Source organism: Protopterus annectens, chromosome 14.part0 (genome assembly GCF_019279795.1).
Source record: "Protopterus annectens isolate FY-2018-M chromosome 14.part0, PAN1.0, whole genome shotgun sequence".
NCBI lineage: Eukaryota > Metazoa > Chordata > Ceratodontiformes > Protopteridae > Protopterus > Protopterus annectens.
This window is the reverse complement of record NC_056748.1, coordinates 551,574,972-551,592,471: the sequence shown is the minus strand read 5'-3', so window position 1 is coordinate 551,592,471 and position 17,500 is coordinate 551,574,972. Positions and strand designations below refer to the sequence as shown.

The 17,500-nt window shown below is 37.0% G+C and overlaps 1 protein-coding gene across 1 annotated transcript in view; it reads left to right on the top strand.

Annotated features, from left to right (window-relative positions):
• The window catches only part of LOC122789095 (myosin-4-like), an 82,420-nt gene that overhangs the window by 42,187 nt on the left and 22,733 nt on the right, over positions 1–17,500 (top strand). Inside the window, exons 18-28 of the mRNA XM_044056295.1 lie at positions 34–157; positions 4,190–4,326; positions 4,753–5,008; positions 6,253–6,495; positions 7,736–7,912; positions 8,101–8,246; positions 8,876–8,966; positions 11,312–11,701; positions 11,796–11,922; positions 13,080–13,198; positions 13,887–14,083. Coding sequence (XP_043912230.1) covers positions 34–157; positions 4,190–4,326; positions 4,753–5,008; positions 6,253–6,495; positions 7,736–7,912; positions 8,101–8,246; positions 8,876–8,966; positions 11,312–11,701; positions 11,796–11,922; positions 13,080–13,198; positions 13,887–14,083 — 2,007 coding nt within the window. The remainder of the gene's footprint in view (positions 1–33; positions 158–4,189; positions 4,327–4,752; positions 5,009–6,252; positions 6,496–7,735; positions 7,913–8,100; positions 8,247–8,875; positions 8,967–11,311; positions 11,702–11,795; positions 11,923–13,079; positions 13,199–13,886; positions 14,084–17,500) is intronic.

The following is a 17,500-nucleotide window of genomic DNA, read 5'->3' as shown; positions in this document are numbered from 1 at the left end:
AAAATATCATCTTCTTTACTCTTGAAATAACAGATACAAGGTGTTAAATGCCAGTGCAATTCCAGAAGGGCAGTTTATTGACAGCAAGAAAGCAAGTGAAAAGCTACTGGGTTCCATTGATGTCGACCACACACAGTACAAATTTGGACACACCAAGGTAAGTAACATAGTCTCTACTGCTTTCTAAGGTTTGTGATTAATCTGTACTATTAAACTCCATTTTGTTTTAAAAGAATATTATGATACATATAGATGTATTGCCCTTGTGAAACAATGATAAATCATTTAAATATTAATGTCTGGTTTTCTGAATTTTAAGATATCCCTGTCATATCATATCATTTATTTATTTGTTTATTTATTAAATGTTTTTATCAAGTTACTGTGGTTGATTCAACATGATACTAGACTTTTTTGACAAGAAAATACAGTATGGTATTAATGCACTTCTTCTTTTGGCTTTTTCCTGGGTAGGGGGTTGCCACAGTGGATCACCTGTCCGCTCATGATTGGCAGTGGAGTCTTACTGTGTTGAGTTGCCAGCCCGGTGCCCAGCCTTCCACAGAAAACACACATGCATGCACTCACACCTAGGGCCAATTTAGAAAGTCCAGTCCACCTACAGCATGTCTTTGGGATGTGGGAGGAAACCAGAGCACCTGGAGGAACCCACACGACCACATTGAGGACATGCAGGCTCTGCACAGAAGTCACCCAAGCCGAGGATCGAACCGGAGAACCTCTTGCTGTGAGATGGCAATGCTAACCGCTGCACCACCATGGACGCCCCATTGTATTAATGCACTGTTTTAGACATTTCACTAATGTGTCTCAGTTGTCTTTCAGAAACAAGTAAGCCACATAATATATAGAATTAAATAAAATGGGTTGTATAAAACATACAGCAAAGTAGGTGGTGATTGTAGCAGTTGTTAAATCAGTTGTGGTATCAGATGTTAATGCAAGAAAATCAGTAATGACATCGAAAAAGAGCTATATACAAAATAGTCAGGGTATGGTAGCACAACGTGTCTTCAAGTGTTGTAAATATATACCAGGTATCAGATAGTTAATATCTATGAAGTGTACACATCTAGCATTGGTTATTACTGACAGTCACAAGATACTTAGTACCTACAGTTCAAGATTATGCATTAGTTGCTGTTACTAAATAAAGCATGCCTGTTATACACAAATCCAACTGTGCAAAAAAATGCAATAAAATGTAATCGCCAGTCTGGCACTGTCAGACCCTTATGAAACCTTTAATAACAGAGTAATAAAAATGCTATTAACTGCATGGTTCTTTTATAGTAAACTTAGAGCGAGATTATAAGAATGATAACTCAAATCATGAGTTACTGTAAGCAGTGTAAAATGATGTAGAAATGTATATGTCTGTTACAGACAGCACTCTAGCACCCCGACATTATTGTATGTAAAATGATGTAGAAATGTATATGTCTCCTACAGATTGCACTCTAGCACCCCGACATTATTGTATGTAAAATGATGTAGAAATGTATATGTCTCCTACAGATTGCACTCTAGCACCCCGACATTAATGTATGTAAAATGATGTAGAAATGTATATGTCTCCTACAGATTGCACTCTAGCACCCCGACATTATTGTATGTAAAATGATGTAGAAATGTATATGTCTCCTACAGATAGCACTCCAGCACCCCGACATTATTGTATGTAAAATGATGTAGAAATGTATATGTCTCCTACAGATTGCACTCTAGCACCCCGACATTATTGTATGTAAAATTATGTAGAAATGTATATGTCTCTTACAGATTGCACTCTAGCACCCCGACATTATTGTATGTAAAATGATGTAGAAATGTATATGTCTCCTACAGATTGCACTCTAGCACCCCGACATTATTGTATGTAAAATGATGTAGAAATGTATATGTCTCTTACAGATTGCACTCTAGCACCCCGACATTATTGTATGTAAAATGATGTAGAAATGTATATGTCTCCTACAGATTGCACTCTAGCACCCCAACATTATTGTATGTAAAATGATGTAGAAATGTATATGTCTCTTACAGATTGCACTCTAGCACCCCAACATTATTGTATGTAAAATGATGTAGAAATGTATATGTCTCCTACAGATAGCACTCTAGCACCCCGACATTATTGTATGTAAAATGATGTAGAAATGTATATGTCTCTTACAGATTGCACTCTAGCACCCCGACATTATTGTATGTAAAATGATGTAGAAATGTATGTGTCTCCTACAGATTGCACTCTAGCACCCCGACATTATTGTATGTAAAATGATGTAGAAATGTATATGTCTCTTACAGATTGCACTCTAGCACCCCGACATTATTGTATGTAAAATGATGTAGAAATGTATATGTCTCCTACAGATTGCACTCTAGCACCCCAACCTTATTGTACAACAAAGGACACTAAGGCAGACATGAGAATCATAAGCTTGCTCACCAATATGGAAAAGCCATAGCAGGTCCGCAGCAGTAACCAATTGCTGAGTATCTGTACTGGTAGGTTTGGGATCCAGGTTTGTGAACTGTGAAGCAGTTCCCTACATTGCACTACAATAACTTGTTTGGTCATGGCAGACCTGTAAAATGTGACATGTGATGGCTCATTTCACAGAAACTGTTGAATGCAGAATGGGCTACAGAAGGGAAACACTACAAGAGACTAAAGACTGCTGACGGTCAGTTTCTGTGGTTAAGGGGAATAGTTCAGGATTCTGAATCCAACATGAGGTGACCTTCTATGTTGATGGGTAAGAATTATATCTATATCTGCATGAAAAGCATTTTGAACACATTTTGGGATGCTGTCACTACAAATGCAGAAACCATTGCTGAGATGATTTGAAAATGCCAAAGAAAGAACATATGGATAGATTTTATTTATTTTTTGATTGACTGATTTATTAATGAACTAAGTGGACTGGTCATCCAAATGGTCAATATTAAGCTGCACTCTGGGCAGCAGAAGTGAATGCAAAGGATGTATATAGTAAAGTTGCAATAGCTAATCAACTAGGATGATTTGAGGAGGTGGGAAGAAACCAGACTACCCAGGGACACCCATATAAACATGGATAGAACATGAAAGTTCCCCACAGCTAGTGACCAGAAGTGAGGATTGAAGCCCAGACCTGAAAAGTCAAAATCTTAAGATGACAAAGGCATATTCTGTTATTCTGAGTATTAATATGTTTTAGAGGTACACCGTGGAGGGTTACTAAGGTTGAATTGTACACCTCTAACAGAAAAAGCAGTGTACAGTGAACACTCTTCATCTTGTTATAGACCCCCTTCCCCCATCACCCCAATCTGCATCTTGTTTGCATAGACTATTGGTAACAAACTGTATTATCAAAACAGCTTTCTGGGTATGCTGTTTTGGCACTGAAACTGCTGATCCTTTACAGGTTTTGATGTTATGAAACAGAAGACCAGATGACAGAAAAGATCAGTTAAGCCTTAGCTGTTAGGCCATACTAACAGTCAGCTGACAGGAATGCAAGGAATGATCTCAAGGAAACTGGGAAAAGCAACATGTCCGAAGTTACTGAAGTGGAAATCAAACATACATTAATAAGACTTGGATTTTCTAATAAATAATGGTAGAATCCTTTCCAGAAGAGACTGGCATGAGGTTGGTGTCAGCTGGAAATAAGGCATTACAAAGATTTCTAACTTTGTAAAACCTTCACTTAAATCACAGTGACAAAATAAGGGTGACCAAAAACATTTAGTACGTGCTGCCTGTACAGTATCTACTTAAACAGAGGTAGTAGAATATTCCGAATGTCCTTGCTAGACTTTAAATGTAATTCATTAACTTAAGCGCAGTATAAAGTTCCTCATACAACTCCTGATCTGTGCATTGTAAATTAATGTCGTGGTTATCTCTAGGGAACTACAAATGGCATTCATAACATTTCCATTAATAATCGATAATCACACATTTCTGGTAATGCACAACATAGGGTTTAACTTAAGATTTGTACTGGCAACAACAAATCATACAGTAGTTTTTAGAGCTGTGCAGTATTAAACTACTACTTGTTGGCATGGCTTTCCGACACTGTACTGGTCTTTTTATTCATTCAGCTGCACATCTGAAATCTATATATTTCTATTGCTATTTTATATTGCATATTTTTTGTATTATTAGGTATTTTTCAAAGCTGGCCTTCTGGGTACTCTAGAAGAGATGCGAGATGAGAAACTAGCTCAACTTATGACCCGTCTTCAGGCTCTTTGCAGAGGATACCTGATGAGAGTAGAATTCCAGAAAATGATGGAGAGAAGGTACAAAGAAATCAGATAACAGACAATGATATAATTTTAAATCGATAATAGTTTAGGTGAAGTGAATGAAAATGTCTATGTGCTAAAATCATTTTTTCCTCAGTGTGTTGGGAACATGGAGTTTGACACATTAGTTAAGTAAATATAAGGAGTATAACTTGCTGAACAAATGAATGAATTACACTGCCTGTTAAAAAAAATGAACAATCAACTTTCCAATCAATTAAAAACATAGCTAGTTTATCAGGAATAATGTTTATGACAAATATGATTCCTGCCTTGATTTTCTGTTCATATTTTCTTCATAATATTTGCATTACCTAGAATGACTATTTTATATTTTAGTAACTATTTTTTTCTAAATTCATAATGCACTGTATCTGAATAGTAGCCACTTCATATAACACTCTTTCTGTTTCTTATTAGGGAGTCCATCTTTACTATACAGTACAACATTCGTTCATTCATGAATGTAAAAACATGGCCTTGGATGAAACTGTATTTTAAGATTAAACCTCTGTTGAAGAGTGCAGAAACTGAAAAGGAAATGCAAAACATGAAAGAAGAATTTGAAAAGACAAAGGCAGAGCTTGCCAAATCTGAAGCAAAACGAAAAGAACTTGAAGAAAAAATGGTTGCACTTCTACAAGAAAAGAATGACCTCGCCTTACAAGTGCAGTCAGTGAGTATGATAAATGTGATACAATTTATTTTTATACTTCCATTGTTAATTCAGGGAAACAAATTATGATTTTACAAACTGGAAGGCAATGTAGGCTTTCTAGTCAAATTTTACCACTGAGCATAGCTGTGTTGTGTTTTAATGTAACCAAGAATTTATGAACTTTATTTTATGTTACTGATTTGTTAGGTTAGGCTGCATCCTGATTAACCTATTTCCTTAAAGTTTGTTAAAACATTGCAGTGAACTAGCTGGGAAAGTTGGACTGCAGTAACTGATAGCTGGGTTTCCACCAGCATCCTCATGAATAATTAATGAATGTGTTATGTAAGCTGCACTAAACCACACGGCTGACCCTCATTGACGCCAACAACTTGCTACCGTGCTGGTGTTGGCTGGAGGGCATGTTCTGCTATGTGACTCAGCACATGCCTAATAAATTAAAATACAATAAACCAGAAAGAGACCAAAACAACTGTGAGAATACAGATTTGGTACTACAGCAATTATGCAGAAAAAAATTGCATTATATGGATGTAATTTGACCTGATACTCCAACAATCTCATTGAACAGTGCTGAATCTCACCTGTAGGTCAGCACTACATTCTTAGGCTTACAATTTCTCACTACACCTGCCTCAACAGGTAACAGAAAGCAACCTCTGCTGCATTGCAAGCAGTGTGTGCTCAGCTCCCTGTGTTTTATACCACAGTAAATACCCACAAGCACTCCTAGTGTTGAAATGCTACATTTTTGAATCTGTCACAGTCTCTTCTTCGTTTCAATGGTGATGTCAGGCACAGCACTGTAAAGAGCCTGGCATATTTAGCTTACAACTGATATAAAATGGATTACCTTTACATAAATATGCAGATGTCAGTGGGTGCAGCATAGAAGGCTGGCATTTTCACAGAAAAAGACAAGTTAAATAAGTATTATTTATTACTGTGCAAAAAATGAACATGCTAAAACCATCATTTTACAGAATATTTTAACAGTATTTAACTATATGAACATCATTATAATGTATACCCAGCCTGAGAACTATATCAACATCCATTCCTTATTTGGGTCTTAAAATGGAAGTGCAGACTAATGTAGTGTTTGCAGTAATAATATATTTGGAAATAAATCTGGTACTTAAATCATAATTTGTTACCTTTTGCCCATTATGCAACACAATGTTATATTACAGAGTTCTACACATGCTTTACAGTAATTGGCAAATCATTTTCCTTTACAGGAATCTGAAACTCTAGCTGATGCTGAGGAGAGATGTGAGGGACTCATTAAAAACAAAATACAACTTGAAGCCAAACTGAAAGAGGCAATGGAGAGGCTTGAAGATGAGGAAGAATCAAATGCAGAACTAACAGCGAAGAAAAGGAAGCTGGAAGATGAGTGCTCCGAGCTAAAGAAAGATATTGACGATCTAGAACTTACTCTGGCAAAAGTGGAGAAAGAGAAGCATGCCACTGAAAACAAGGCAAGTCTTGTAGTTTGTGCATGTTGTTAATATTGGGGGTTATTTATGGCAAAAACTTTTAAGCAGTTAACAGCTAATAGTGTCTTATCTGGGAAGTGCCAAGAAAAAAAATGAATTTATCTGAGAGTGAATGATTTTATGTAATCAAAGACAGTGTTTTAAAAGGTAATAAAACATTTATATATATATATATATATATATATATATATATATATATATATACTCTTCAGCAGACCAGAGGTCGTATTATTATCCATGTTAATAGATATGTTAAGAATGAGAAAGTAGCATATTTTACTCTATTAATCTGATATCTGGTGCAAGGACGCTGATGGACACAGTATTATTGGGAAGGACTGTGAAAACTGTGAGATCAATTTTTTTTAAGATGAGAGTCACTTAATTCTACAAAACAGAATTCAAGTCAAACAAACTTTCTGGAATTTCGAGTAGGAAACCCGAGTCCTGGGTAAGAAAGTAGCCTATATGGCCTTTTTCTGCTTCAGTAATATGACATTAGTCAACAAAAATGCTGATAAAGAAAGTGTGTGTATGTGGCACTGAGATAAACCAATCTGAAAACCTGAATACAGTATGAACCATACAGCAGATGTCATAATTGTAACTTTCAAACCTATAACTAATTTAGCAAACTATTTTCTGCATCCTCACAAATAGCTTTTTACTCAAGTTACACTGATTCCTAAACCTTGGCCAAATAAACTAAACACATTTGATCCCCCACCCAAAAAAAATTAACAAAGGAACAATACCTTCTTTAATGCTTCTTTTATTATATACTTAATATTATTGTAATGCCCTATATGTTCTACATTTGCATGAGGGACTCAGAAATCGAAATACCAGTGCTGGTAATATTGAAATGTACTATATTGTCTCCTGACTTGAAATGTTGTGACTGAGGTGTGTGTGTGTGTGTGTGTGTGTGTGTGTGTGTGTGTGTGTGTGTGTGTGTGTGTGTGTGTGTGTGTGTGTGTGTGTGTGTATCTGTGTCTGTTCTTAATGATAAAATAGCAGTTCAACTATACTTCTCGGTTAGAAAAAGTAACGACTGAAAAATTATGCTTATAGTCAGAAAAACTCCAGTTTATGTAACACAAACACTAATGACTCAGTTTAGGAAGTGAACAAATCACTACTGTCAACTCTTTTCGTATACAATAAGAAAATAAATGACATAAATGCAGCCTAATATTAAACACATATCATTCAATCCTAGGTTAAAAACCTTACTGAAGAAATGACCTCACTAGAGGAAACTATTGCCAAACTGACGAAGGAGAAGAAAGCCCTTCAGGAAGCCCATCAGCAAACACTGGATGATCTACAAGCAGAAGAGGACAAAGTCAATACTCTGACCAAGGCCAAATCCAAACTGGAGCAGCAAGTAGATGATGTAAGTGTCAAAAACTACATACTATAAATGTAATGTTCACACAAAACATGCATATGAACACGAATTCAGACTCACACAGACACACCCATGCTTGTACAAATGCACACCTCCTTCTGCTTATGTACATTGCACTTTTGCCAAGCAAAATTTTATTTGATCTGTGCTGAATATTAACATGACCCTTTCAGCTTGAAGGCTCCTTGGAACAAGAAAAGAAGCTTCGCATGGACTTGGAAAGAGCAAAGAGAAAACTTGAAGGAGACCTTAAATTGGCCCAAGAAACTATGATGGATTTAGAAAATGATAAACAGCAGCAAGAAGAAAAACTGAAGAAGTAAGCTATTATTTATATTTCTATTTAAGCTGCCCTGCTAGTGGTTAAACAAGACATTTACATCATTCACCAGTGACCAGGCACTGACCAGTAGCTCTAATGACAGAGGACTTATAGAAGAGTAGATGGAATCCTGCTTTCCTTCTTATGACCGAAGGCGGACATGACTACAGGATAAGGGACCCTAGTGGAGAATGTGAGTGCTGACACTTATTGCACTTGCATTCAAGTGACAGGTGAGTAATTCCCTTAATGCTGTGTGAATGGTAACACATGTGATGTGTTGCTCCCACTACAGATTCATTACAGGAGACATTAAGGACTAACAGCTCTGAGCAGCATTATGCTATGGCCATCTGCCTCCTTGGCTGTCACCTCTCCGTGCAGGGATTCAGACTTAAAATCTCTATGGTGCTTACTCCATAGACTAGGAAGGAGATGCTGAGTGAAAGGGCATGTCTGCACATCACCTGGATGATGGCAGTATATAAGAGAGACCCCTGAATGAGTGCAAATAAGTGTTACAACACAGTGGTGGGGCAAACAAAGTAAATGGGACAGATGTTATATATATCAGAGTGTATGTATTACCGGGATGATCACACTGTTCTTAAACTTTAATTTCACAGGAAAGAATTTGAAATCAGTCAACTGCTTAACAAAATAGAAGATGAACAAATACTTGGTTCTCAACTACAAAAGAAGATTAAGGAATTACAGGTGAGAGAGTCAAACTAGAATATTTTAGTATGATAAAAGAGGCTAGAGATAAACAAACACCTTTATTGCATGCTTTGCTGAAATTAATCCTCAGTTATTTGCTGTCAATATAACATTTTTATAGTAGCTTACAACTATATTACAAAATAATAGGGTATTTGCTATTAATGTTAAAGTGAAACAGTTATAAATGTTCATAAAAACTGTAACTGCAGCTGAATGATATTATCTCATACAAAGCAAATAGGCACTTAGGCACTTTTACCATATAGAATAAAGTAATATCCAGATATTAGCACAGATGGCATATTGCCATGTACAATGTCTATAAAAAGGTACAGTGTAGTAATCCTCAGGAATTACACATAAATGTGATAGTCTCATGTATAAAGGGGTATCGCACACAGATGAGATATTCTCTTGTATAAAGGTATGATGGAGTAATACTCAGATATTACACACAGATGAGATAGTCTCATGTATAAAGGTACGGTGGAGTAATACTCAGGTATTACACACAGATGAGATAGTCTCATGTATAAATGTACAGTGGAGTAATACTCTGGTATGATTCACAGACAAGATATTCTCATTTATAAATGGGTATCACACACAGATGAGATATTCTCTTGCATAAAGGTATGGTGGAGTAATACTCAGGTATTGCACACAGATGAGATATTCTCACGTATAATGGTATGGTGGAGTAATACTCAGGTATTACACACAGATGAGATAGTCTCATGTATAAAGGTGCAGTGGAGTAATACTCAGGTATTACACACAGATGAGATATTCTCATGTATAAAGGTATGGCGGAGTAATACTCAGGTATTACACACAGATGGGATATTTTCATGTATAAAGGTACAGTGGAGTAATAGTCTGGTATTACACACACACATGAGATATTCTCATGTATAAAGGTATGGTGGAGTAATACTCAGGTATTACACACAGATGAGATATTCTCATGTATAAAGGTATGGTGGAGTAATACTCAGGTATTACACACAGATGGGATATTTTCATGTATAAAGGTACAGTGGAGTAATACTCTGGTATTACACACACACATGAGATATTCTCATGTATAAAGGTATGGTGGAGTAATACTCAGGTATTACACACAGATGAGATATTCTCATGTATAAAGGTATGGTGGAGTAATACTCAGGTATTACACACAGATGAGATATTCTCATGTATAAAGGTATGGTGGAGTAATACTCAGGTATTGCACACAGATGAGATATTCTCATGTATAAAGGTATGGTGGAGTAATACTCAGGTATTGCACACAGATGGGATATTCTCATGTATAAAGGGGTATTACACACAGATGAGATATTTTCATGTATAAATGTATGGTGGAGTAATACTCAGGTATTACACACAGATGGGATATTTTCATGTATAAAGGTACGGCGGAGTAATACTCCGGTATTACACACACACCTGAGATATTCTCATGTATAAAGGTATGGTGGAGTAATACTCAGGTATTACACACAGATGGGATATTTTCATGTATAAAGGTACAGTGGAGTAATAATCTGGTATGATTCACAGATGAGATATTTTCATGTATAAAGGTACAGTGAAGTAGCATGGAGACTTAAAGATAGTGAAAGCACCGAAAGTTGATAAAGCAAATAATTTACTGTTCATTACTTATGAAACAGAATGTATGAATGAAATAGTTCTTCTTCCATATTTTGGACTCTGGTGCAAAGATTGCACAGCACAATGCTTGTTTGGAGCTTTTCTTGTTCATGTCATGTAATTCCTTTTCTGTGGGAGCTGTAGTGGTTGCCAGTCATCTGATCATTTTTTAATATTCTTGTTCTCACCTCCTAGGCCCTACACAGGCTGGGTCCTATTTTTTTAGGAGAACTGTGTGTGTGTCTCATGTCCTGGTTAGGTATCCCATGTTCTTAGGGCAGTGGCTACTGTCTACTCTATAGCTTCAGGAGACTGACCCTTACTTATTTAACTCCACTCTTTTAGAGTCACTTACTTTCCCTGGTTTGTGTGTGTAACCCTGAAATCTCCTGTAGGAAGTTTCTGAAGTATGACCTGAAAACGGGTTCTATATAGATTCAATTCAGAGTGTTAGTTTTAATTTAAAAAGTTTATTTTGACATCTATCTACTAGTTTTCTCATATTCTTTTTTCAGATCTAATTTTAATGACATTATTAATGCCTTGCATTATTGTACAACATATATAGGATTTAATAATTTTAATATTTTAAATAAATGCATCTGAGAGATAACATTTCACTGAAAACTCAAAGTTCCCTAGCAAAAAACAGGTTAATGATAAAGAACATTAACTTTTAGGCACGAATTGAAGAACTTGAAGAAGAAATAGAAGCAGAACGTGCAGCTCGTGCAAAAACTGAAAAGCAAAGAGCTGATCTGGCTAGAGAGCTGGAGGAGATCAGTGAGCGACTAGAGGAAGCTGGCGGAGCAACATCAGTCCAGATTGAAATGAACAAAAAACGGGAAGCAGAATTCCTGAAACTGCGTCGGGATCTTGAGGAGGCTACATTGCAGCATGAAGCCACAGCTGCTGCTCTTCGGAAGAAACATGCTGACAGCGTTGCAGAGCTTGGAGAGCAAGTCGACAACCTGCAGCGTGTTAAGCAGAAACTGGAGAAGGAAAAGAGTGAACTGAAGATGGAAATTGATGACCTAGCAAGTAACATGGAATCTGTTTCAAAAACAAAGGTAGAATTCATACTTATTTTCAATGTTAGTACGAAAATTGTAGCTTGAACCTTTGATCAATATGCTAAAAATCTATCTGATTTTTTTCTAAAAGGCAAATCTTGAAAAGTTGTGCCATACAGTGGAAGACCAACTGAATGAATCAAAAAGCAAGAATGAAGAAAATCAGCGTTTGATTAATGACATGAATGTTCAAAGAGCACGACTTCAGACAGAAAATGGTGAATCTTTTTAAGATGTAGCACAGCATTCCTAAGACACTATTTTGTACATGGCTTTATGTTGCAGTGATGTAGAAATATGTGATCAAAGCGACTAGAATTTTTAAAATGCAAATTTGTGTTCTTGAAAAATTAAGCTTCCTCCTTGCATCTTACCAAATGAACTACAACAGGGCCTTAGCTATCCAAATTATGCTTTTGCTCAGTAATATTTTCCATGGTCAGTCCTTTGTTATATTATTTGGAATATATTTGCATATCTATACAACATTGCTAGACAATAATATGTATTTTATATATTACTAACAATGTTCTATAGTTATGTAAGAATATGCATAAAATATATATAAAATACACACTAAACTAATCCTTAATTGTATTAATATTCAGAACATAACACAATTTTCATTACTGTCTGTCTTAAACATATTCTGTTTTCTGAAACTTTTAATTTTGTAAATACTCCTGGTCCACCTTGTCTCAAAACATTGAAAATGTACTATAAAATTGTTTGCTTTTTGCCTGATCTCCAATTTGAGTATTGATCCAACATCTCTGGACTCCTGTCTGACTCATTTGTTCCCCTGGGAAAAGAGAGAGAGTCCTATAAACCATTTTTCCCCTTGGGGTAAGAATTGGATGCCATCATCTGCACTGAGGATTCAGAGTTTGTGTATTACCTTAACATCCTTGCCAAATCCATGCCTTCCATGTAATTCTTGCATTTGTGGATATATATGTTACCACAAGCACAGTTCCTGGTTTATGGTGCAGTGCATCATTCATGCAGCTGTGGATCATGGTCCTCTGACTGGATCAGCTATGGCACCTTCCCTGTGAGCTAGGTAAGCCAACATTAGCTTCTCTGTGCCTTATTACTCATGCCAGATCCTCCAATGCATGAGTCACTCGTCAAACTTATGTTATCTGGTGCTAGGCATCCACATACGAGAGCAGAGCTGAGAAGTAAGCTAGTGTGGTAGGTAGAAAATATTACGAAAGTTCAAATCACTTCTGAAAACTGAGGACTTTGCTTTCTTATTATACATTTTAGCATGAGTGAGTAAAACAGAGTGAAATTTGCAGAACTAAGCTAGCTATTTCACTGTATAAATTTCATTTGTTCTCAATGTGACAGTACTGGTTATTTTCAAAAGGGGAACTTACTCGGCAAGTGGAAGAGAAAGATTCCCTGATTTCCCAGCTTACAAGAGGCAAGCAAGCTTTCACTCAACAAGCTGAGGAACTGAAGAGGCAGCTTGAAGAAGAAGTTAAGGTAGCATCTAAAATTACTAAACATATTCTGCAAAACACAGTCAATTTGAAATGTTCATTTTTACATGTGAACATATTTGCGTAGATGGTTTCATTGCACTTTTCCAGTTCTACATTAAAATGGTTAAGTATTCCATGAAGCACAGTGTCTTTCCCATAACTCTTTCATTGTGTAGCACACTCCTCCAGCATTCATACATTTCTGAGTGGCTGTAAAACCAAATTTCATATGAAGTCCTTTATGATGTCATTCATTGCCTTAAACATGCTCTTCATCCCACATTAAATGTCTCATTGTTATCATGGCATCATGTTAATAATCTCATATTGAAAAAACAGCTTGTATTCAGTCCACTGTGGCATTTATTTCTTTTAGGTTCAGAAATTAATTTAACATTAAGCCTCATTTAACACTTCAGGAATTTGCATTATGCAGTTATACCTATTCCCTGAAAAATATTCCTTAAAGATTTTCTGAAACTCTGTTTAACCTGATTTCTGAGATAGCTAGTCACCACAAAATATTTAGTCTATCAGATGGAAAAAAAAAAGAAATAATGTTTTATAAAGTAGGAAGTTGCTTTATTTCTGCACCCCGTGCATAAAAAATATATACCATTTGTGCATTGTTGTCATCATAATAATATTTGACAAATACATTTTTCACAATTCTTGTGAATCTTTTACAGGCTAAGAATGCCCTGGCCCATGCTCTGCAATCCTCCCGCCATGACTGTGACTTGCTTCGGGAACAGTATGAAGAGGAACAGGAAGCCAAGGCTGAACTTCAGCGATCATTGTCTAAAGCCAACAGTGATGTTGCTCAGTGGAGAACAAAATATGAAACAGATGCCATTCAGAGGACAGAAGAACTTGAAGAGGCAAAGTAAGTAACTGACATTTTCTTTGTTTTAATACTGAAGTATATTTAACTAATCCACTTTTTTGGGATGACACAGCAGTCTAGAAAGGTGGTTGGGTCATTTATTTGCTCATGTTCTGAAAGAATTGGTACAACATGTACATTACCATTTTAGACTAAATAACATTTATAAGCTGATGTTATACTTATTGTATACTGCACATTTTATTTATTCTGCAGTGTATTACTTCTTCCATTTAGTTTGATTTTATATCAGGCGATGTATTATGTCGATTTGTTATGTACTACACATTTTTACATGCTTTGTTGCACTTTGCACTTTCTCTTGTTAATCTATTACCATATTTGTTTTTTCCCTATCTGTTGCAGTGACAATACATTTTCCTTACATGCTTCTGTGTATGTTGTACTTGCACATTATTAAATGGCTTAGATGATGTCATGTTTGAAAAAATGTAGAACTATATGTTTCTCTATGTATCTATAGCACCTATCTGTCTATCTACACACACACACACACACACACACACACACACACACACACACACACACACACACACACACACACACACACACACGTACACACACACACATATATTATGCAGCATATATTGTATATTATAGATTAATAGATTCATAGATTGCTAATAGGCTCATGACCTGGGGGAGGCTTTCCAAGCCTAGCCAAGTTTTCCCAAAAAGAATAATGATGTCCTGTATCCAAACAGTACATTGAGGGCCACACATTTATAAGCTACCTCTGTCCATAAGGGACATGGGTGCCAGGTCCAGTGTGAATTTCCTGTTCCCCATCCACTGGTCTTGGTTGCACTTAAACTGGGTAATAGATGAACTCAGCTTCACATGGAAAGGTTCCATAGGAGAGTCAGTCTCTGAGGTACATATCTGTCTCTTCAGCATGTTCTGTTTAAGTCACAGACAAAATGTAGGTCCCTAGATCTTATATTTCTGGTACTCTTTGACTTACGATCATGCAGGAGATTCATAAGTGAGGAGTTTGCGGATGCCTTGTAAGTGAGGTGCAGATCACCCCTTAGCAATCTATAAGAGACTTAGTAGAGGGAAAGAGCTTTAAGGTGCTCTGCATAAGGTAGGTTTGTTATGCCTTGTATTCTTTTTGTAAGGAACATTTGAAGTCACTCCAGCTGCTGCATATGCCTGGTCAGGTACATATAAAAGGGAGCATTGTACTCTATGACTGGTCTGATAAGGGCAGAATACAGAGGGATAATGACCTCTTTGGACCTAAATGGCATGGCCTAACTTTTAGGTTGTGCACCATAAAAGGGCTTCCTTATCACTGTGACCACATAGCGGTCAAAGGTAAGGCTGCTGTCTATATGCGTACCCAGATCCCTGACCTCTTAGGGGTGTATTATCAACATGGTAATTAGCCAGGATGGTTATGCATTTCTTAGCACTGAGTTTAAGACCATAGCTTAGATACCATTTGTTAGTCAGAGATAGACCTTCTTGAAGAATGCTAGTGTCTGCAGGGTAGTTGATGATAACCCCCAGCTTGCAATCATCTTCAAACTTAGTCAGCCATAAACCTTCAGCATTTGCTTCCATTTCAGAGAAATGTATGCCAAAAAGGAGTGGGCCCAGTACTGAGCCCTGGGGGTCTCTGATAGTTACTAGCCTCTTGGTGGAGGTTGCATCACCTATTTTGAACTCTTGGGTCCGATCATTGAGTCAGTTGGCTATCCAGTGCGTGATAAAAGGGTTTAGACCTAAACTAGTGAACTTGTCTATAATGCCTGAGAGGGGTACTGTATCAAAGTCTTGGCCAGGTCAAGGTAAGCTGTGTGCACAGTTTTACCCTCATCCAGTGCTTTGGAGACCCTCTCAAAAAAAGTCCACCAGATTTAATAGGCATGAACTTCCTTTAACAAAACTGAACTGTGAGGGAACCAGCATTTGCAGGTTATCTATGTCCTCATTTATCATGTATATGATGATTCTTTCCATGGCTTTATATATGAGCCTTATGGACCTGTAGTTACCCAGATCGGTGGTTGGACCTCTTTTGTGTAAAGAAATGACTGTAACCATCTTCCATTCCTTTGGCACAAAACCAGACTGAAGTCTCCAATTGAAAAGTGATTCAAGTGGACCAGACAGGTCATGTTTCATACTATTTACCAAACATCCCAGGATGTTATCTGTGCCTACAGATGTATTTTTGGCCTTGGAATGTTCATGGTTGGGGGATTGTTGTATGCGGTATTTCCTTTGGAGTGTCAAGAGGAGTGGGGGGAGAAATTTGAGCTGAACCTGTCACCCAAAAGGTTGGCAATGGCTTCCAGTTCACTGTGGGTGATGCCATTTACAATAAGTTCTGTGCATTGTTGTGTATTTCCCCTGAGGTTATGGACATAGCTGCAGAAATATTTGTGGTTGTCCTTTTGCCTGAGAAGCTATGTTTTTTCAAATGTAGCCTTTGAAGTATTAATTAACCCTCTTAGCTACTTGTTTAGATTAGTCATGGGGTATTTAGTATGTATGTCTTTGTTCCTTCAATGCTTGGCCAGGATTTTTTCTTTTGTTGTATAACCAGTTTATATTGTGATTCCACCATTGTGGCTTGTCTTTTGAGTTTGCATTATTCTTGGTATGAGTGGGCACAACATGCTTTACACAGCCATCAAAATGGCTGTACAGAGATTTTGTAAATAGCTTAGCATATGTTTTGGTGTTTACTGGGTTTGCAGGGGCTTGGAATTTAACCAAGATGTCACTTAGTAGAGATAGGTGAGCCTTGGAATAATTCCTAAAGGTTTTTGGTTTTGCAGGATCCCTGGACTTAATTTTTATTTCAAATAGTACTGCCTCATGGTCATTTCTGATGCGTGAAGATATTACACTGGATAAGGAACATCAGCCCACACTTCCATGTTTATGATTACAAGGCCAAGGATGTTTGTATCCCTGGTAGAAGAATGGACCAACTGTTCCAGGATGTTGGTATTAACAAAGTTTAGGAATCACTGGTCTTGTGCATTAGAAGTGGTGTAGAATTCCCAATCTATAGATGGGTATTTGAGATCCCCCATGAATATCTTATTGGGTTGAATGGTGAGGGTCCCTAGTATACTGAGATAGGTAGTATGGCTTTCCTGTGTCATTGAAGGATTGCAAGGATATGGTACAAGACCCTGTTTATGGTGAGTTGCACATGTATGAGATCCACTGGATCATACACTTTAACTAGTCTGGATGTGAGATTGGCTTTAATATAGACTAAGACTCCTTCACCTTTATTTCCCTCCTGTGCAGTAGCTGGTCTAAAGATGTGAAAGGTATTATAGCCTTACATTGATGGGGTACTCTACGTGACTTTAAACCATATCTTCATTACTACACAGATGACTACACTCTCCAGGGAGAGGAAGGCTT